Raw genomic sequence first — 22,348 nt, 5'->3', positions numbered from 1 at the left:
AAAGGACTTATCTTCAAAAAGGTGCTCAATATTCAACATCAAAATTTGCAGGAGCAAGACTTTAGTCTCTCATTCCAGTTTATGAATTGCTGATACCTCAAGGATTTTAAGTTTGCTAAGCAAGGCAAGAACAGGGTCAATGTGAATCTGTCAGACCCACAGTTATGGTTTGTCAATGAGTTTGGTGTTACCAGAAAGCTGTAAGAGTTAATGCTCAGGTCAGCTGTGCACTGTATTGCTACATGATTGTGAGGACCTATGAGGTTGTAGGGTTGATCTCTGAGGAGTATAAACAGCACATTTCCTCCCTAACTCTTGGCAGAAATCTCCTTATGGCAATGTAGATGCTGCCACAGTCAGTAGCATAATCCTGTGTGGATTTACAATTAATTAGATTGGAGGAGTATCAAACCATCCCCTTAAGCCCCTCCCTTAACAAAGTTTGTCTCTGCAGTGTAAAATGAAAAAGTGTAAACTAATATTTCAGACTGTGATGAAGTTCAGGAGGTGTTGACCTCAGGAAAATTAGTTATGTTGCCCAAACCATCTTCCTTCCAGTCTGCAGAGTTTTACTAGGGCAATGCAGAGGAGCTGAGAGCTGTGAGAGTCATGACTTCACAACTGATCACCTGGTGTAAAGTCTCACTCGAGATATTTTTGGTAAAATTCTTCCAGCAATTTTTTGCTTGATTTGGTAAATGAAGGAAAGCACGTGTTAACAAAACCATGGTGGGGAGCCAACCAAGATCACATCCAACTGAACACACATTTCAAAACTGGCAGCAAGCAGAGCTTGGCAGGAAGGCCACAAAGACATCATTCCCCCCAACCATCAGTATCTGGGGTGATTTTTATGTTTCAAATCTCCTGTAGTGCAGATGAGACGAGCAGAGGCCCTGTTGGAGCCAGGACATACAGTGATCTCCTAGACTTCTTAGTCTAGTCCTTGAATAATTCTGGCAATGAGTTCATTTTCAAGTAAAAACAGAGCATAAGCTGAAGAAGAGATGAAGAACCTCAAGAGACAACCTACAATCTGATTTGTACTCCACTAAAGGACAGCAACTACCTGAAATCTCTTTCGAGGTTTCAAATACACACAGACCAATACGCTTCACTGAAGGACTGAAACAACTGAAGAAAGTTAAATAACTTTCTCCAGAGAGTTACTGCCTGTGGGATTAAGGACCGAGGTTAGTGTCAGGCTTTGGACAGGATCCCTATTTTAATTGCCCGAATAGATCAAACCCCCCGATATCAGTCCGAGCAGGACCTGCCGGACGCAGCCTTTGGAGAGAGATGACGGAGATGCGAAGCTGCTCCTCGGCTCTGGCGCGCACCCGACGCCCGGTCCCGGCAGCAGGCGGTGCCCCGAGGCACCGGCAGCCACAACGGGGGCAGAGTACTCACAAGTGTCCCGGTAACACCGGGGAACGGCCGGGACCGGCGGCGGCAGCCGGCGGGCAGGCGGCGGCGGCGAAGCCCGGACGGAGCGTCCCGGCAAACGCCGCCGTGACTCGCCGGGGCTCCTCGGTTCCCGACGCTGGTTCGCGGAGGGCTTTGCTCGGCCGGCAGCGCGGTCGGTCAGTACCGGGAGCCGGCGGCGCCGAGCGCGGCGCTGCCCGCAGCGGAGCGGCCGGACCCGCCGGGGAGCCGGGCTGGAGGGCAGCGGGGCGCTGCCCTGCCTAGGGCCGCCGCTTCACGGGGGTCCCCGCTAAGAAAAGCCTCCAGGCAGGGGAGCGCTGGAGCTCCCCGCAGACGCTCCCGGGCCGCAGCCGTCTGTCCGTGCCCCGCGGGGCCGCGGAGCGGGCCAGCCCCGCTCAGACGTAATTCTTCTTGTCGTACTCGCCGTTGGACGTGGGCCGCCGCGGCGCCGAGTACTTGACGGGGAAGGAGGTCTCGTCGCGCTGGGAGCAGGAGCAGCAGCAGATGAGGCAGCCCCCGAAGAGCAGCAGGGCCGTGGCCGCCCAGCCGATGTAGAGCGCGGCCCCCATCTCCCGCTTCTTGGACGACGGCACGCTGGGGTCGTAGAAATCGCTGATGACGATGTTGGCGAACCAGCAGAGCGGGATGAGGACCAGGACCCCGCAGAGGATGTAGACGGCCCCGCCGGCGATCACGATGCGGGACTTCATCTTGCCGGGTCGGATGCAGTTGGTGCACTGCGCGCCCACCACGGTCACCAGCAGCGCCACCAGCCCCAGCAGCGCCACGATGACGGTGAGCGCCCGGCCCGCCTGCACCTCGGGCGGCAGCGCCAGGATGGAATCGTACACCTTGCACTGCATCTGCCCCGTGCTCTGCACCGCGCAGCTCATCCACAGCCCTTCCCAGATGGTCTGCGCCACCACGATGTTCCCGCCGATGAAGGCCGACACCTGCCACATGGGCAACCCGCAGGCCACGATCACCCCCACCCAGCCCAGGATGCCCAGTCCCAGCCCCAAAATTTCCACCGCCGCCGAAGTCATGCTGCTGCCGGCGCTGTCCCACGGGCTCCGCAGGAAGGAAGGCGCGGCGGGTCTGCTCCGCTGCCCCGGGCGGCTCCGAGCCGGCTCTGAGCGCCGCGGCCGCGGGCAGGGCTATTTGAGGAGCCGCGGGACGCCCGCCCTCCGCCCCCGGCCCGCCCGGCCCGGCCCGGCCCTGCCCGGCAGCAGCACCGCCCGCCGCGGGCCGGGGGCGGGTGTCCGGCCCTCCCTCCCGCTCGGGGGTCCCCACCGGAGCCGGGAAACTTGGCTCTGCTCTCCCCGGCTCCCTGCTCCGGGAGGAGCTCGCAGGGACGCTGCCCGGTCCCAGTTAGGCGTGGGGCGGGAGGCATCTCGTCTCGGATTTCGGCTGCTCAAATTCCTTTTAGTGCCGTTATCTGTGAATTTCCTATTTACTGATAAAGTCCGCAGCCAGACCTTCAGAGAGGTCTTGCCAATACAGGCACCCAGCAGTGTGAAAGTCCTGTTATCGGAGTCTAATTGATCATTTTTCGGAAGACTAAGCACTGATGGACAGGCACAGCTCTCTCCTGCACACTGGGTCCGGAAAATGTTAAAAAATACCAGCGTCAATCGCTTAGAAACCTCCCAGAAAATAAAAGAGCCTTGGATATGGGATCTGCATGTCACCTGTCAGTACCAGTAGACAGATTTTTAGATAGGTCCAGGAAAAATAACTGCTCTCAGCTCACACCAGGCATGAAACTGTTTGCTCTGATTCTGGAGCCAAGAGTAAGGTATACAATTTAAACATGCTTTCACAAAGATTTCAAACTGGACTTTATTGTTTTAATTGTTCCAGAACATTTTAATCTTTATGGTAGGTTAAGGAGTTAAATACCCGTGTCTAAACCACTGTATTTGCAAGAGGTTTTATCATCAGGCTGGGCAATGTAATTGCTACAGTCTCTTCATGGACCACTGGTGTCCTGGATTGTTCAGTAGCCTTGGTTCAGCCCCTGCAGGTCTCAGTAGCAGCAGGTCTCAGCCCCCCAAGGCTGGCAGATGCAGGGAGTGATTGTGGTGTGAATGCTGCTGTTACAGCAGCTGGAGAAGGAGAACAGAACTCATCAGCTGCCTCACAGAACTCACAAGGAGCTGTGCCTCAGTGGCTTTGCACTGGGTGTCTTGAGAAAGGCTTTTTGATTGCAATAGATTTAAATGTTTTAGACAAAATTGAAAGTTATATTCACAGTGATTTTTGAATTGGTTTGACTAGATTTACTCTCAGTTAGCCCAAAGTGTCCTTCCAGTGCAGAGGAGACCACAGAGTTGAAAAGAACACATTTCCTGCCCCTGGATAAGCAGTTTTCTCTGTTGTACAAAAATGCACAGCGCGTCTTGTGGCATGCAGATGTTTGTGATCCAAATCTCAAGACTGATGTGAATGCAGCATGAATGGAAAAGTGCACATGTGAGGAAGCAGCAGCAGAAGAAAGATTAAGCAAAGGTTAAAGGAATCACATGGATTGACAGCTGAGGATGTGACTGCTGAAGTAAGAAGCAGCAATGTCCTACACACATCCTGACAGGTGACTTCAGCAGAGGACCCCAGTGCAGTAGCAGGAGGATGACAACAAGGTCACAGCACACTGAATAAGGCCTTTCACTTCCTTTTTTTCATAACCAGAAGATGAAGTTTAGCCACAAAATACGCAAATAGCCACAAGATACAAAAATATCAGGATCTTGTGGACCATCATGGAGTTGGACATGCTGACACATGATGGCTGCAGCCTTTTGATTATCTCTGCCTGAGGAGCTGTAAACAATTCTAGCATGGAAAATGTCTTCCTAACAAAGACTGCCTGGTAAACAGAGCTCAGAGGATTTATCTCCTCTTCCAGTTGTATATAAAATACATACAGTTTACTTCAATTATTCAAAACTGCAAATTCCAGTGTGCAAGTTCTGGAGGAATGTGTGACTGGGGCTGTGCAGTTTGTCAAACTGGGGCTGCTTACAATCACTCAGAAGAGTCCCTGGTGTCAGGAGGAGGAGAATGCGCAAAAAACCCGTCCACAGAAACAGAGATGTCTCAGAGGTGAACAGGAAGAAATCCAGATCACAGGCTGAAACTGAATAACATCTGTATTTATGATAATAATGATTATATAGAAAACAGCACAGAAGAACAATTAAGAAAGGGGGGAGAAATGCCAGTTATCTTAGCCCATAAGCACAGGAAAGCCCCACCCTTGCCACTTGCCCGGGAGCACGGAACTCTGAGTTTCCTTCGATACATGGGCTGTGTGTGCTCCTGTGCTGGCTGGGAGGCACTCATGGGGCCAGTGCAGCTGCCTGGGTCTTTGGGCTGAGAAGGGAAACCAGCCCATGGCTTGTTTTACCTCTGCAAGCCTCACCCCACCTTCTTTTGCTACCTGTAACCCAGCAACAGATTCCTACAAATCACTTAATCCAAGGCAATTATTTCTCTGGGGAAATACATGCTTCATAATCACAGGGCAACAGAACCTTTCTGCTTAGAGGCATTTCCATTCCTGGTATTTCACTTTTCTCTGTTTCTTTTCATTACCCCAGATATTAACTTTTATCCTGGTTACTGGCAACAACCTCCATTTTTAATTACTTTATTCCTTGATCCTAAAAGTTTGTTGCACACACTGCCTCTAATGAGATCACTGGTGCAAGGTGCTCTCAGGTTTGCTTACTTGAACTTACTGCTACCCTGACTGACACAGCTGCTGGGGGCCCTGAGGACACCATCAATTCAGCATGTTGTGGTTTATGATGGTGGTAATGTCAAAACACTGGAAATTAAACTCCCAGAAACGAAAAGCTTCTACTTTCTTAAAAGGAAGTACAAATCAGCATGATGTTTTATTTGGGGTGTTAAGTAAAGAAAATCCCTCTTTGTAAGTTAAACCCTTGCTGGAAAAGTCTGGATTCCTTTAAACTCCAAGGCATGATGTTCTCACAGCAAAGCAGCTCTTTAACAAATGATCATTCTTGTCATTATATCTATTTCTGCTTCAGCTCTGTATGAATGAAATGATTCTAAGGGGATACATAGGGGGGCTTTACAGCCTGTGAAAATGGGAGGAAGTGGTATTCAAGCTGAGAACAATTGCACAGGAGCCATACTATAGCAAGAGGGGCTCTGGGATTAGAGGTGATTGTGTTTTTGCTCCTTTCCTGACAATCAGGACAAACACCAGGCACAGAGTTATGGGAGGGCAGCTAATGGGGGTCCAGGCTCTCACCAGCACTGCTTGTCCTGGTGCATGAGCCCTGTCCATGGCACAGACATGCTGTGCCCAGCCCTCCAGCCTTGCCAGGGCTCTGCTCAGCCCCAAGGCCTCCCACCAGCAATGTTTGGATAGATTTGCCCTGGGGGACCTGAAATGTAGCGTGCAGAGCACACTTGGTTTATAATTTGTGGAGTGTCCCTTACCTAAGTGCTCTTTCTAATCCCTAAAATATTAGGGATTTGGAAGACAGGGGAAAATGACACTTGGGATCAATCTTATGCACAAACCTTGTATTGTTTGTGTGAATAAGATGGAGTATGAGTCAAAAGATTAATTAAAAGCTCAATGATCTTGAGACAGCTTACCATAACTTTTGGATCAGACATAAGCAAAGGTGAAGAATTAGGAATCCTATTAGAGATAGATTTTGTGCCATATTTTGTATTCTAATTAGTGCTGAAATAAAGGCAGGGAGATTTACAAACGCAGAGGGGTTAGGCAAAGGTTGTTCTTTATTTAGAAAGCCTGAGGTTTCTCAGAGATTATTTCTTTCTGAATTTTCCTTTAAAATGCAATTCTTTTCCCAATAGAAGAGATTCCATACTAGGATAGGATTCCAGGAAGTTCTTGTGTGTCAGCAGTGCCAATGTGTCTTCAGTGTGACACATCAGAAGACTGGCACGTAGGAAATGAGTTCTTGTCAAATGAGCAAGTTATTACAAAATGAAGGTGCTCAATTTCACCACTGGATTTGTTTAATTTCTTTTGGAAACAAGCTGAAGTGGTTAACACAAAATTCTTACTTCTTCTCTTAGATCCTCTTTTGAGCAAAAAGAGAACCAAACCAGAATTTTGCAAGAACAGGTAGTGTTCTCAGTAACTGCTGCTAATGATGTAGAATCCAACACTTTTTTTCGTTCAAGTGTTGCTGCTGCCCCTCAGGATTGAGAAATGGACGGCTCCCTCTCAGTGGTGATGTGACTAGAGTCATGTAAAAGAAAGGAAGGAAATGGATATATGTAGCTGGAATAACACTGAAAGAAGTTATAAATATGCTTCCAGCCTTCATATATTTGCTGCTGCAGATCCCTTTCCAGACACAGTGGCCCTAGCCCTGTGTCAGTCTCTTCTCTTTACACACACACTCTGCCTGGCTGCAGCCAGGACTACACATGGTGGGAATGCTGAGACAGTGTTACAGGTGCTTTCCTCACTGAATGAGGAAAACAATAGTGGTAAATCATCATTACAACTAAATTCAACATCCCCCTCTTGAATTTCTTTGCACATAAACTTCTGGAGCAGCATTTGAATCTTCCCAGTGTTGGAATTGATCTTCATGTCTCTTTGTTAAACATGCCCTGCAGAGAACATTTCCAGTCACCACAGTCAGGACCAGCTGGGCTGCACTGGTGAGCCCCTGTGCACCCAACCCTTCAGCACCTTGTTTTCTGGATTTAGCTCTGCAGAGAGCACTGTGGTGTCACTAGACAGCCATAACCCCGTGTTAATTGTGTTCCAGAGCAGTAAATATGAGCAATGAAGGCCCTTTCCCAAAGTTTAGAATGTCAGTAAATGAGTTTGATCATCCCACTCATCAGAAGATCACACTGAATATGTGCTTAGGCTGTGTCACTTTAAATACTTCTCTTTAATGCTATGGACAGATCTTGAGAACATATTAAAGCTTGGATAGGCAGGATGGGGGGAAGCTATAGGAAATACACATTGTTTCATGCCTAATGGTCCATTCTACATCATGTTTCCTTCAGGACAACTACAGTTTAATTTTGTCCTTTTCCAGAGTCAGCCTCCTTCCACAGATTGTGGTGTACCAGGATCCTGGCAGATCTCTTTCCCATGTAATTCTTGGGAAATCAGATGAGATGTCAGTTTGTAAAGAGCAGCGTCAGCCAGGACAAATGCCATTGTTTTAAATATACATTGCAGATGTTGAAAGTAATTAGTAAACACATGACCATGAATTACTGAAAACTATTCAGGGTTAGTGATGGGAAATATACTACATTTATCTCATGTCTCAAGAAATGTGCAGTGCTGAGAAGATGTGGGAAGTTTGGGACCTCTCCTTAGCAGTGCAGCTGCTGCACATCTCAGCCAAGCTCTGCTTTCAGGAATAACACACATCTGCTTGGACAGTCCTGACTTCCTTCTTAAAAGGGAACTTTGTTCCAGTAAGAGGAAAAGATGATTGATATTGGTAGAAAGATGCAAAATGTCTCTTATACTGGAGAATATTTGAAGGCTTTTCTTATTGTTTCTTCATTGCCATAAGTAGTATCTTGAAATGGAGGGCTTGTATGTGCTGGTAAATGCAAAAGAAACACTTCTGTTCCTCTGAGACTATTATAAATCAAATATAATCTTCATTTCCTGTAGTATGTCACTGAAAATGAGGCTTGGGTGTTTTTTGCAGCTAGGGAAAATACTTATCTGTTGCAGATTTTCTTGTAAAGCAGCTTGTGTCTGTAAATCCTGGTGCATGCACAGATAGTGGCTTCCTGTTCCTACCCTGCCCAGGCTCCAGCTCTGAGCTGTGGGTCTCAGAAGGGCTCATCAGTGACACCAGCTTTCCATGGACCTGACATCTCTGATTCCTGATGCAGCACGTCTGCAAAAATGAGGAAATTTGAGATGTTGGAGTGGTTCTTCCCATTGGTGGCTCCATACATAAAGCCCTACACAAAAGAGTATTTTGATCAAATCAATGGGAACTTCACCCTTAAATTTCTGTCTTTCAGCACACCCAAATCTTACAAATAAACCCAGGGAATATCTAAATTACTTCATCTGACATTCCCACTAGCTACATTCAAAGTATTTTTTTCTTTCCTAATTCTTTAAAAGAGGATGTCACCCACAGTGTGCAGTGGATTTATTTCTAAAAGGTTTGGATCTGGAGCCATGTACTGTAACTTAGCAAAGCATACACAAATACTTTGAATCAATATTTAAATGGATCTCACAACTGAAAAATAAAAACTGTTTTATGCAGCATATCTTAAGGAAAGTAATGTCAAGGAATGTGGAATTGGTTTATCTATTAAAACTCTATTTAGGTTTCAGTTTATGGCTGTATTTATTTAATATTTAATAAAATATTATTTTATTATAATCAGTATCACCATTTTCTCTGGTAAGAACAGCAACAAAAGACACATAATGTCTTTTGCTGAATGTATGAAGTATTTCTGACTTACTAAGATGTGACTCTACACAAAGTTAAGATTTGAATTCAAGGAAGCACTTTTGTCCTTTTGATAATGTAAACCCTGATGTATCAGGAACTTTAAGCAAAAGCATTGGAACTTCCAAGGGAAAAACGAAACAAAATTCTTTCAAAAATAATAATTCTGGGAATGAGTGATTCACAGAGTGCTGTTCACAGCATGAACATTTCTAGACTATTTAACCACAGTACAAGCACTTCTTCTGTTTGCACCTCTGCTGATATTGGTGTGAGAAATTAAAAACATGCAGCATGTGTTTGGGGGGCTGCATTTGCTATAGGGTCTGCAGTGCAGCATTTCTCAGTCACACACCCCAAACAATTCCAGTTCTGTTGCCTGGCATTCCTGGGAACTGCACTTTCATAACGAGTCTCATAACAGGTTTCAAAGGTAACAAAAGTACATTTTCATCAAGTGACTAATGCACTGTAACACTCATTGTCACAGGATGCTCTTTAATGCCAGAAGCTGGGATGGGTTCAAAAAGCAAGAAGAAAAATTCATGGAAGAGAGAACCATCAAGATAAAACTTCTGGCTCAGGAAGCAGCTGAGCTGCAGATTGCAGGAATCTGGGAGGATGCACAGGCACAGTGCTGCTGTTATCTTTTCCTAAGCATCTGCTCCTGGGCACTGCAGAGGCAGGGCACTGCCAGGACTGGCCTCTGCCCTTACCCCAAGTGCCCTTCCTTACATCCCTTTCTGGCTGAATGGGACTTCTTTGGAAGGGTTGTGGCTTCCCTGAACCCTTTGTGTGACAATTGATCAGTGATCTGATTCAGCCATGACTTGGGAAAATTATTGCCTCAATAGCAAAGATTTTGAAAATTCTGGAGACTCTTTCACCCCTTCCACTAAATCCTGCCAAAGGAGAGGAGTGACAGTCATGGGAGCACTAACTCCCACCTGTCCCTGTGTTCATGGCAGTCTGTAGTTTGGCATTGTCTGTGCCAACATCTTATAATTTCTTCAAGTACTAAGCAGTTGTTTGTGATAGCAGTGCATTGGTGCAAAATCTTGTGTCCACCACAGTGTTCTAATTTAGTGAAAGAAAAACTGTCACAGTTGCTCCTCTGGTGATTGTACAAAACACCTATATGGAAATCCATGGAATAATTTAAAATAAAACCTTAATTTCTAAGGAAGACTGAAATGCCATCTTTTAACTCTTCCAGGAAGGAAGTGTGAATCAGAACTTTCAGTTATAACATTACATTTTGTTCTAGGAAATTGAACTTGCTTGTGCTTTCACTGGCTTTTACCTTGTTCTTACTCAGATCCCATCAATGCTCAGTTGATAATAGGAGCACAATGTGAGTTGCAGATAATGCCAATCTGCCTTCAGCAGCATGTGTTTCACTCCCACATTCTCCTGTTGTGAGCTGCAGCCTTATTTGCTTAATGGTGGGAATACAGACATAACAGAAATGTGTTTCTTAGTATTCAGAATTCTAAGTCAAAAGATTTGCTGCTAGGTCACAAACACAAGCTGCCCTCTCAAAATGTGTGGATAGATGTCCAGGAGCTTTCCTGATCACAGTTCTTGTAGCTGGAAGGTTGGAAAAAGCCTTTCCGGTACTTCTGCTAATACGTGTTTTAGTTTTGACAGTGTTGCATTTGGAGTTTGGGCTATGTAACACTGTTTCCCCATGAGATGTGTGTCTGTAACCTAACTGTAGGCGTCATTTGCACTCCAGGTTTGCCTGCTGGAGTCCCTGGCAGCTCCGAGAACTTGCAGAGGATCCCACTGGGCCCTTCAGCGGTGACAGCGACCGGGGCTCTCACAGGACCAGAGGGAAAGCCGTGAGGGAGAGAACAGTGTAAGTAACACAAATATCAGGATTTTTTGTAGAATGTTCGAGAGAGGAATTTGCTTCATGTGTGAATTAGCACCTGCAAACCAACCAGACTGGTGTTACATGCTGCATTACAGTCAAATAGCACAAAGTTTAAGCTCGATTTCCCCCGCTTATCACACCAGCCATGTTTACCATTGAGGAGCATCGCTAAACCCGCTGTAAGTGGAGCAATCCCAAAACTCAACGATGTTTGGGTGGAAAACAGAAACCAAACCATTCCTTGTAGATGTTCCCTTCGGAACACGGCTCGGCGGCGGCCCCGGCCCGCGGGCTGCCATGGCCGCGCCCGGCGGGGCGGGCGGGGGCCGCTCTGTCCCTCCTCTCGCTGCTCCCGGAGCCGCCTCTCGCTGCCGGCTCCGGCCGGGCGCGCACCATAGAGCGGCGCGGGGTAGGCGGGCGCTCCGCCGCGGTGGCTGCTGGGATGCGGGCGGGCTGCGGGGCGGAGCGGCGGATCGCGGCCTGGCGGCGGGAGCGGCCGCGGCCTCAGGTGAGCGGCGGGAAGGGGCCCCGGCCCCGGCGGCGGCGCCTCCGCCCCCTCAGCGCTGCAGGGGCTCCCCGTGCAGGCACAGCCCTGACCCTGCTCCCGCCGCCGTTTGCGGGGGTTGTGCAGCCGGTGTGTGGGACGGGAGAAGTGTATCCGGGGCAGGAGCCCCGGGACGCCGCGGTGGGGCCGTTCCGCGCACACCTTGATTTGTTTTTAAAGCAAGGAGGGATTAATGTGAGATGCGGACAGGGCCGCGGGGCTGGGGGAGCCGAGATGCGAGGAGAGGATGGGGCAGGAAGTGCTGTCTCCGCTCAGGCATTCCTCGGATGCTTTTAAACTTGCGGCGCCCACCGAGGGCTGCCCGGAGCCGGGGGATGCACAGAGCGACCCGTGCCTGCTTTGGCAACAAACCCAACCCGTGCTGTAATTCTGTTTGTCTTTAATTATTGTTCACCTGCAGGTCAGAGACTTCATGGTATCGTGAGGCTTAAGCATGACTTGGAAATGATTTAAATACAAATTTGTCAGTTTGCTGTGCGTTGGCAGTATGTACACAATTATACTTCAGCTCTGTGGGTGTGAGGCAGAGCTGCCTATTTCCTGATGAGTGATCGTGGCTAATATGTTTATCTTTTTAATTTAAAAAGGCCCTGTTTCTCACAGTTTAACAGTGCTTTTTGACACAGTAACTCGGCAAAAATACTGTCAAACGCTGCTTGCATAGAAACAACATCATCCCTAAAACTGATCATTCACAAGAACGGTATCACTGCCTCCTTTGTGCATTTCAAGCATCTGTTTTCATTGATAAAACAGTGTGCAAGGAGGTTGTTTAGAGTCATGTGTTAGCGTTGAAATGGAGCTTTAAATAAAATATTTAAGATTAGAGCTTTAGGTTCGTGTGTTGCTTTTTCTTCACCTTTTAAGAATAGTGCTTATGCAGGTGGTTGAACTCCTGTTTAGTCCTTGCTCCTTTTGCTGTGCATATGTGCTGTGCATGCTGTTGAGTCACAGGCATGTTCCAGATTTTGATGCATTCCCAGTAGTAATCCCTTTACAGTTTCCTTGGTTTAAACACAATACCAGAAGGAAGTCTGCAGAACTTATGAGCTCTGAACATCAGTTCCAAGCCATAGCGTGGTCTGTCTGGAAAAGTCACAGCTGGGTTGTTGCATTTTCTGTAAATTCCATGTTTGGTGGAAGTGATGCAGTCATTTTCCTGACTAAGAGTAAAGCAGAATTGTTAGTGTGTAAAAGAGCATTCCTTCAATTGATAATACCTATTTCTAATGAGGGAAAGTGGAACCATCTGGGATTGTTCATCTGGAGGAGGTTTCCCACAGTGGAGGTGAGGACGTGCCAGGAACAAACATGGCACACAGAACAGGCTGTGCTGGATACATTTGTTAGAACTCAGTGATTCACACAATCATGCCATTTTTGCTATTATTATTGATGTGACTCAGATCTGACATATCTTCCTTGGGTTTTGTAGTTGTTTTAGTGAGAAACCATAAATACTGCTGTTTTACTGACATATCTTGGTGTTTCTGTCTGCTTTAAATCTGAAAAGTGACTTCAGAATGCTGATGCTGTTGAGATCATTTCCAGCACTGGGAAACCTGTTTAAGTCTTTACTCCTGTCTGTGGCTATTAAATACTGCCAAAAAAGTATCTGAGTTATATAATCTCTGATGGAAGAAAGAAGCTTCATTTGAGAAATCAGGAGGGCTGTTCTGCTGGTTGAGATGGCTGTGAGGTCACTCAGAAGTGATTATTTGAAAATGTTGTCTGATATCCTTATATGGCCATGCCTTTGTACATGTTTGTAGTGCTTTCTTTGTGCTGGCTCCTATTGAGAAGCTCCCAGTCTGCCTGTTCCTCACAGTTTACTTCTTGCATCCTGACAGGAACAAAGGAAATGACCCATTTTCCTTCCCCTCTCTTTCCCTCTCCCCGGAATGCTGCTCTTAGCAGGGACAGTGGGATGGCACGTCCAGCTGCAGCTCAACTCAGTGGCACTTTGCTCCTTTGCATTGCCAGCATCAAATTGTTCAGGATAGGAATTTGTTGGAGTCCAAAATGAAACTTTGTTGTGTTACCCACTGTTCAAAACCAGATTTGGACATTCCTGTGCTGTAGCACAGTGTCCCTTTTTTACTGCTAGGCCTGCTAAGTAGAGCCCAGCATTATTTACAGATAAAGTTTCACTGCTTTTTGTAATTTGTTGCAAATGTATCTTATCTATTCCTTTCTCCTTGAACTGTTTTTAATGTGCTGTTTTGCTTATCTCATACTGATTGAAAGAGTACTTTGAAAATCTAAAGAAAGTGGAGCAGATACAGTTCTTGCTCTGGTTTGCCTCAGTTGTGGAGTTTTTTATGCATTTTGTTCTGGACAATTGATAAGAAATTAGATGCTACAATTTTCAGGTGTGTGAACTCCCCAAAGTGTTGCCAGAGACTCAGCTTCACCTTGTTTTGGTGTTTGAGTCAGCTGTGTGCAGACAGAGCTGTGGGTTTCTGTGCTCACTGATGCACAGCAGGGACTGGTGCAGTGCCAAGCTCTCACTGGTGAGCAGTGCTGGGAGTGCTGTGCTTGTTTGGTGCTGAAAGAGGATTTAACATGTGGCATTTTGTTCATTCTGAGCTTTTGATTTGTACTGAATGGTAGAGCTTTGGGAAGGCAGCACATGGTCACCAGGGAGGTTTGGTGGAATGATTTTCGAGGAAACCTCATGAGGGCAGTATTAGGAATTGCAAAATGTCAAGGCTGAGCAACTGAGCTCCCAAAGGAACCCTGACACCTTAGGTGTTGTGGAACAGCCAGCAGGTGTTTCTGTGGGTTTTTTTTGTTGTTGTTGAGGTAACTTTTGGCTAGCACATTTCTGTTCTAACCAAAGACATTGGGAAGTTACTACCTGGAAGTGTGAGCTGCAGCCATGATGTGATCAGAGCAGCTGGGCTGCTGCTTTGCCTACAGCAACTTTCAGTCAGAGTAAGACACGAGGTAATGTGGTTTGCCTTGTAAGAAACAGGTTTTGTAAGCTGTACTTGTGGAACAGATGATTTTATGAAAAAATGTTCTTTATGAGATAACAGACTAACTTTGAGGCTGAGCGTGTCATAATCAGTTGATGGCAATTTTGACTCTTCTGCTTTTTAATCAAGTAACTTGAGTAATGCTGCAATGGATGGGACTCTACTGTCAGCTTAAATCAGAAGTAGGGAATTTGCCATACATATTGAAACCTGAATCATGCCCCTGTCTCCTTTATCTATGGGCACTGGGCCTGGGTGATTCTCCTCTGGCATTACTGTGAGAAATGGGTCAGGTATATCTGCATTGGCACTCAGTCACTAGGAGCTTTTCTAAACTCTGGAACTATGTTACTAATTTTATTGACAAGGTGACAACAGAGGTTTCCAAACTTAGAAACAAGATGTCAACAGAGTTACTTCTGTCAGTGGGACTGTGAGTGTCTTTAAGGATATGTGACAATGGTTGGCTGGAGGCTGGAATGAGCCTTTGCCTACTGGTCAAAGGAAAAGAAGTTCTGGTTTTCAAAACCATTCTTAGTGGATGCTTTCCAGAATGTTTTGAAGGAATACACAATTAGAGGCTGACAGGTGATTAGAATGAGAACCTCCCTATTTTCCAGGCTATGAATGCATTGAGCTTTCATTAGTAAAAGCAAATGAGCTGGATATGGGGGAAAAGTTGGAGGAGGAAAAAAAACCAACTTTCCTTGCTTACAGGGTAGGTGGTACCTGCACATCTGCCAGGATTTGAAATGCCTGCTGCAGGGCAAATGAAGTACCATGGGAGCTGAAGATCTGTTTTCTTTAGAACTCCAAGCAGCAATTGTGCTAACTTCAACTTTTCCTTCAGTCCAGAGCTTGGACTGTGCCAGGATTTGACTGTCAAAGTGCCAGTGTCAGAAACTGGACTGTATCCTGCTGAAATGACTCCTGCTACCCAACAGGAAGGTCTGAACACACAGGTGCCTGCATAGGTCACTTCCCTACTTTTCCAGGCCAAGAGCTGCATTGTCAACAAAGCAAGCTGTGAAGTGCTCCTGCCGCTTCTGCGTTTCCTGTCCCTGCTCTGGGGCTGCTCGAAATGAAAGGGCTTTGCTCTTGCCCTGATAACTAATCTATAGCACAGCTAACATCCTTGAGTGAAGAGATAAGGGCTTGCCAAAGTCCAGCTGTTCTGGGTGTCTGAAACTAAGGAACAAATCTCTTTTGATAGTCCTTCACCCTGGCATGAAGTTTTGAGTCCAGCATGGGTTAGCCAAGTGTAGTGTCCTGTTCAGCAACAGCACTTTGATGTCACTGAAAATAATGTTGTGTTCTGACCCTTACCTGGGAATCATGTAGGTGTCCTGTTCTCATGAGAATTTTTGGATGTGGTAATAATTCTCAAATGTAATGTTTGGACAACATTTGCATTACATTCGCCTATCTGTGAACCATCCTTCTACAAAGACAGGATGGGTGAAAGTTTGTTATGATACTAAATAGTAATATTTTGTATTTTAAAGGAATTTTTCTGTTTTGAAATTTTTAAGTATTTAAATTAAGTACTCCTGTGACTTATTTCAGAAGGAAGACATTTTGATTATGGTTTGTTTGTTCTGGTAATCCTTGAGTATGTGACATGTCATTTTACTAGAATAAAATGTGATCAGTTAAAAATTAAAAGTAATGTAATCTTCAAGTCAGCTAACATGCACTATGGCTTTTTTTTCTTCCAGTGAGTGAAACTTGAAGTGAAGAAACATGTCTCAGTCCGGTGAAAAAGTAAAGGTAAAGAGATGGCTGCATAGCTAATATTTTATCTAGAATCTATTGAACTTCTGAAAACATTTGTAGTTTTACTGGAGTGCTAAAATTGTGAATAAATTATACCTTATTGCTTCAGATGTGTTTTTTAGAAGGAGCTGCTTAGTTGAAACAGAGATTGTATGAGATCGTAGTGATGGACTTTCTGGTGTTCACCAGACATTCAGTCTGTGCTTACAAAGTTAAAATGGTACCTTCACCTAAGGAAATTTCATGTGACAAACCTTCATTCCTAATGTTTTTACCCACCTGGATGGGCTTTAAAAGGATTGGTAGCAAATAAGTAATTACCTTTTAAGTGATTTTCCTTGTCTCCCCCCACACCACTGGAAGTGTATGGCATTGTAGAAAACCTGTTCTCATCATAAACTCATCTGTGAAGAAGACATTTGGTTCCAGATAGCCCACAGGGCCCTAAATCAGGTGGCTGCAGCTCTTATTTAGGCTCCTATGAGGTTTTCAGTCAATGGGTAACAGATGTTGCAGCAGACTGCCCTGTTCATAGCCCAAATCTCTTTGATAAGTTTTTCAGGCATGTTTCTTTTTCCTGCTTTTGTGTTAGAAGTCAAAGATTGTGAAGATAGGTGAACAACTTAAGCAATAAAAGATACATCTCTGTGTGATTGTATCTCAGTAATCCCCCATTAGTACAATGTTCTTGTTTTTTACCTGTAAGCATATGGATTATTTTTATAGAAGCTAGTAGCAGCAGACACCAAATTTGACCAGTATTTTTTATTTTGAGCTGTATTTATTTCTTAAGATTAATAATAGTGTATCCTGCAAGCTTGCAGATTTTTATTTTATCCAAGGAGAGGCTTTGTTTGTGTAGCTCAAGGTATTTATCTGATTTCTATTTATATCAGCCTGTTTGGTAAATGAGCCTTTTTAAGGTCTGCTTTGCTATTGCAGCAAAAATGGTTGCATTCTCTATTCTCCTTGTGCTTTATATACCCCTGCACTTTATTGTGTAGAATGAAGTAAACTCTTTTTCAGCTTTTTAGGGGGAAGGGGATCTCATTTGTATTCAACTTTTGTTTTCTTGTCAGTTTTCCGACTCGGCAGGCTATGTGGGATTTGCTAATCTGCCCAACCAGGTTCACAGGAAATCTGTGAAGAAGGGCTTTGAATTCACACTCATGGTAGTTGGTAAGTGAGCTCTTTAAGTATTTTTGACTGTTATACAACAACATTTCTTTCACATAGATGTGTACATCTTCCTGCTTAGCAATTGACTGTTAGCAGTAGAAAAAGCTTTGAACCTCTATACACTTTCTAATTGCATCTGTTACTGTTTTGTCATGTTTAGTAGGAGGGAGTATTTATAGTGATTGAAGATGATGACTTGGAGCCAACAGGACATTTTGGCATTCCTGATTCATTGTCAGATGACAGGGGTGGTTGTTTAATCTTTCTCTTGTTTCCCCACTGAAGGCATGAATGCAACCAGTGAGTGTCTTGCTGTTGAAATGGTGATGCTGCTGTTGTGCTTTCTGCTGTTGTGTACTGACTCACTCTGGTGTCAGAGATAAACCTGTAATTTACCTTTCTGTCAATGAGCACCTCTGAGTCCCTTTGATGGAGAGTCCTGTAGGCACAAAGCTCTTCCTAGTGATGTTGAATTATGTTTACATTAAATCAGTTTAATGGTTTGCATGTGCAAAAGGAGTCCACAGTTACCCTTTTGTAGCAGTCAGTGAAAAATGAAAATGTGCTCTGTAGTACCATTTGGGATTACCTGGTGACAGCATTCAGCAGTGTTTGTGAGATAAACAGGTAATTTGTGATAATTGTAGAGTTCTTGTGTCATGTAGTTTGTGATGAGAAATACAAATAATTTTTTCATCTCAAATAATATGGCCAGTTGGTCTAAATGATGGCTCCTTTGATTCCATGAGTTAGGAAACAAGCACTTTTTTGCAACTCAGATTTAGTAGTTAAATTTACACATTTAACTTTGTTACTTAGATGTAGGACAAAATTTGTATCATTTGAAGTTACAGAATTATGAAACTTCTCAGCTGAATTTTGAATAATTTGCTTGATGATTTTCAGTTTAATGGAACCTATATGTGCCTAAGTGTAAGGGTGCAAAACTTGACGATTAGTTTGGAATTGCTTTACTCATTTGTCTTCCCAGCAGTGTTCCAGGTTCAATTTGTAGCTTAGGAAAACCTTCAACCTCTCAGAAATTTTCAGCAGGAGAGTTACAGCTCTGATTTTGTAAGTTTAAATGAAAAAAGCTGTAATTTCTCTCAAGTAACTGAGCTATCTCTAGATCTATAGTCCAAGTGCTGTATGACCTTTCAGCTTTATTGTGACATCTGTTACAGTAAACTTAAAATTTTCATGTTACATTTATGAAAACACTGGAGGCTTGTTTTTCCGGTGTTTTCAAAGTGCTTAGCTGAACCTTTGATGTTTTTATATCAAAAGCTAGGGTGGATCCTGATGAACAAATTAGTTTTCCTCCATAATGTGGGCTTGGAGAAAGACAAGGTGCTTTAAAAATCTTGGAGTTAAAAGTGTATATGCTTAATAACCTGAATTATTTTGTTTGTAGGTGAGTCTGGCTTAGGAAAATCCACTTTAATTAACAGTCTGTTCCTGACTGATCTTTATCCAGAACGTTACATTCCTGGAGCTGCAGGTAAATGTGGTTTTGCAGTTCCTCCAGCACACTCCACCCTATAATATTTCTTGTTCTTTCAGTTAATATTGCTTCATTCTTTACCCATTACATCACTTTGTCACGCTGTATTTAAATTTTCTAAATTATGTTTTGTTGAGCTGTCATTTTCTTATTTAGATTTCCTTTCAAAGACAGCTTTTGTTTCTTTATCAGCCACTATTAAAAAGAACACCTCCCAAACCTTTTAGGTATCAATATACCTAAGTGTGGTTTTATTCTAATCTCCATTTCTTCTCACTGCTTTTTGTCTGTAGTGCCTTAAATCCTGGTTAGAGGTGTAAATAACCTTTTGGCAAAGAATCTATTGAGCTTCTGAGTATTATTATTTTATTTTTTCACATTGTCATAAGTAAACCCATGTTTTAGTTTATTGTTTACTTACAAAAACGTGGTGTTAAATTCTGCTTACTGCTTTGTCTATTTTGATAAAATATTTTGTGTCATGCAGGTTACAACACACTTGAGCTTGCAGTTCCTCCTGTGGGGGTCTCTGCAGGAATTGATAGGCAAATAACAATCCAAATGTTCCTTTATTTTAGAGAAAATAGAGAGGACAGTTCAAATCGAAGCTTCCACAGTAGAGATAGAGGAGCGAGGGGTGAAGCTGCGTTTAACTGTAGTTGACACACCAGGATATGGAGATGCCATTAACAGCCAGGACTGGTATGTGTGGAAATCCTGCTTTGTTAATAAAGTGTGTGTCTTACACAAACACTATTCTAGAGTGTCTGGTACTTTCTACAACTTCCAATTTCAATTTTCTAACCATTTCTGATGTTTTTAAAAGTTTTGTAGGGTGTATCTATAATTCTGCCTCAAAGTTAAGAGCCTCTCCTTCAAAAAGTTTCTCTGAGCACTGCAGTCAGCTTTTTGTCTCTATGGCCATTCCAATCAAACAAAATTCTAGTGGGGGGAAACTTTTTGTCTTTTACTTTCTGTGTCTCTGGCCCATCCAGTTTCCATGTTTTTAAGACAGTTCTTTTCGTTCCCTGTGCTCTATATGTACTACCAGCAACTTGGGTAGAACTGGTTGTTTTTTATGATGAAATTGCCACTTGGCTCTCTCTGGCCTAAATATCAACAACAATCTTTAATGAATGAAATAATTGTCAGTAGATACACTGGAAAATATACATAATTGCTTTAGCATAATGATTATGAAGAAAGAAATCTGTAAAGCAGCTAGAGAGGAATGGGGCAATTTGTGACAAACTAAATTCTTAAATGTAATTTCCAAATAATCACATTCAGGCAATTCTCTTTAACTGTGGAAAGCTGATGAATTTTTTCAAATAAGGATTAGATATTCTTACTGGGATGCTTCTAGTTTCAGTGGATTAAAACTTTGAATTTTCACATGGTTGTCTTTTAACAAGTGCCAACAATATTTATTTTATTTAGTTGTTAATTCTGTTGACCCTTTATTTGTGGTGGTGGTAATCCCAAGGCAAACAAGGATCACTGAGCAGAGAAATGCAGCATAAAGCTAAAACAGGCTGATTTGGATCCTTCACTTAAAGACCAGGGAATAGATAAATAAACATATATAATGCTAATAGAATGTTTTGCAATCTTTCAGTGACAGAATGATGTATCTGCAGTGTTCTTATTATCAGATGGTTTTTCTCTTCTTTCTATGGTGTGGATGTAGGAACACAGCAAAAGTGAAGGCAGTGAAGTTCTGTAATGCACTAAATGAAAGTCTGAAAGTGAAGCTCTAGTGAGATTTTTATTTTCCTCCCACTTTTCCTACTCTAGTAAGTTGAAAAAAAATTGAACTTTTGGTATAACACAAAGGCATCTTTCTGGGCTGCATCATGCTCTTGCTTATTTTGTGCTCTGTTGACTAGAGCTTCCTTCCGCTGGAGCTGAGGCTCTGCAGCCTGTGCATTGTGTTAGAGAGAGCTCTTCCTGTTGATTGTGTTCTAATGCCCTTTGTTTATTCTGCTCAGATGTTTCTTAGAGACCTACGTGTTCAGATTTTCCCCTTTCTTTTTGGAGGTTTTCTGAATAGAATCATTCTGTGGTGATTCAGAGCTGAGTAGAACAGGTTAGACGTAATTTTATGTGACAAACCTGAAACATCAACTACACTACAGGAACAAATAGTACTTACATCTTACCATTAACTGCATCTTTTTATTTTGTATCTCTTTAGTCCACTTGTGTCACATGAAAAGCCTTTCAGCCACAGCAAGTGTCATTTTGACAAAGTCTCTTAATCTTTACAGGATGTCTTGGGGAGTTGGATGGGCAGACTCTTTGTTTTGAGCTGTAGTGAAGACTAACCCAGAGCAACCACCTTCCTTCCTTGCTAGTTCAGAGGAAGGAGCAAGTTCATGTTCTTGAACTTATGTTTGTGTTCAGGAGCATTTACTGCAATCATGGTTCACCAGCAGATAGTGCTGATCACGATCCAAGATTTATAAAGCTCTTTTTTTGGGAAGGCTGTAATTTGTGCAGACTACTTGTTTTTCGAGGTGACAGATTTTACTAAGGCTGTTTTTGAACACAGATAAAGTGGCATGGTGTCTCTAGGAGGTAGCAATTGCTGGGAGAGTTTCAAATATCTTTCTCCTGAGTAGGTTCCCTAATGGCTTTTAGTCTCTGTGCATTGATTAAAGGGCTAAATTTTAGAGTTTGACTTTCGGGGATGGGAGCTGAGGTAAATTTTTATGTATTTTATGTCAAAGTAGAAGTACTGATTAGGATTCTGTGCTAGTAGGAGTGTGTCCAGGAGGTCTATTGGATAGGATTGGAAAAACAACAGTGTTGAATTGGGAAATGCTTTGTTATAGATTTAGTACAACACACTTTCTGAAGTAGTGTAATTCTTGTTTTCTGGATGCTACTGTACTTAAAACAGTATGAAAGGTAAGTTGGAGGTGAAGCACAGTTAACCATGATGATTTTTTAAAGACTCTGTGTGAAGCTTTAGTGCAGGCTGGAGTTCTGTGCTCTAGAATCAGACCCACAGTTAGGATTGCTCATGGCATCACTTTAGGAGTGTGTTTGGAGAACAGCAAAATTCTCTGTGGTGTGAGGTTTGACACATTCAAAGTCTTTCCATGCATAAGTACATTGGGATCATGAGAGAAGCATGTCCTTAAAATAACATCTTCCATCAGAACAGAGGGGATCTAATCAAGAGAGGAAAAAAATTGCTTGAGGCTTAGATTTACTTTGATATCTGGCCTCAAAAAAGTGGTTGACAAAAACAGACTACAAGTGAACTTGTTAGATGTTGCTGATCACACTCTATTTCATCTTGCTTGCAGTGTCACAGGTCATTCTTTGATAGCTGCTCTCAGCTCTTTGGCTGCTGCTAAATTTTTTTCTTTCTTATTTTGCTTTTTTTTTTTTTTTAACTGACTAAGGCTATATTTTATAGGTTTTGGCAGCTTGATAATATTGTTCATTTTCCCCAGTGGGTTTAGATGCAGCGTTTGTGCTGTTTGCTGTTAGAATACAGGATGTGCTAGCTCCCATGTAATGACACAGTGTGGTGTGAGCCAGGTG

General features: G+C 43.6%; 2 protein-coding genes across 3 annotated transcripts in view; one reads left to right on the top strand and one right to left on the bottom strand.

The window, feature by feature from the left end:
* Positions 1-1,468: 1,468 nt before the first annotated feature.
* CLDN5 (claudin 5) lies at positions 1,469-2,543 on the bottom strand. The gene has a single exon (XM_058036768.1). It carries the CDS (start codon positions 2,469-2,471, stop codon positions 1,821-1,823), a length of 651 nt encoding a protein of 216 aa, XP_057892751.1. The 5' UTR covers positions 2,472-2,543; the 3' UTR covers positions 1,469-1,820.
* Positions 2,544-11,213: 8,670 nt separating this feature from the next.
* Positions 11,214-22,348, top strand: part of LOC131090998 (septin-2) — a 33,779-nt gene continuing 22,644 nt past the window's right edge. For both annotated transcript variants that reach the window (XM_058036766.1, XM_058036767.1), the window contains exons 1-5: positions 11,214-11,293; positions 16,050-16,101; positions 17,187-17,286; positions 18,701-18,787; positions 19,369-19,492. In XM_058036766.1, coding sequence (XP_057892749.1) covers positions 16,075-16,101; positions 17,187-17,286; positions 18,701-18,787; positions 19,369-19,492 — 338 coding nt within the window. In that variant the 5' untranslated portion in view covers positions 11,214-11,293; positions 16,050-16,074. The remainder of the gene's footprint in view (positions 11,294-16,049; positions 16,102-17,186; positions 17,287-18,700; positions 18,788-19,368; positions 19,493-22,348) is intronic.

Source organism: Melospiza georgiana, chromosome 18 (genome assembly GCF_028018845.1).
Source record: "Melospiza georgiana isolate bMelGeo1 chromosome 18, bMelGeo1.pri, whole genome shotgun sequence".
NCBI lineage: Eukaryota > Metazoa > Chordata > Aves > Passeriformes > Passerellidae > Melospiza > Melospiza georgiana.
Note: the sequence above shows the minus strand (reverse complement) of the source record. Positions and strands in the feature narration are given on the sequence as shown.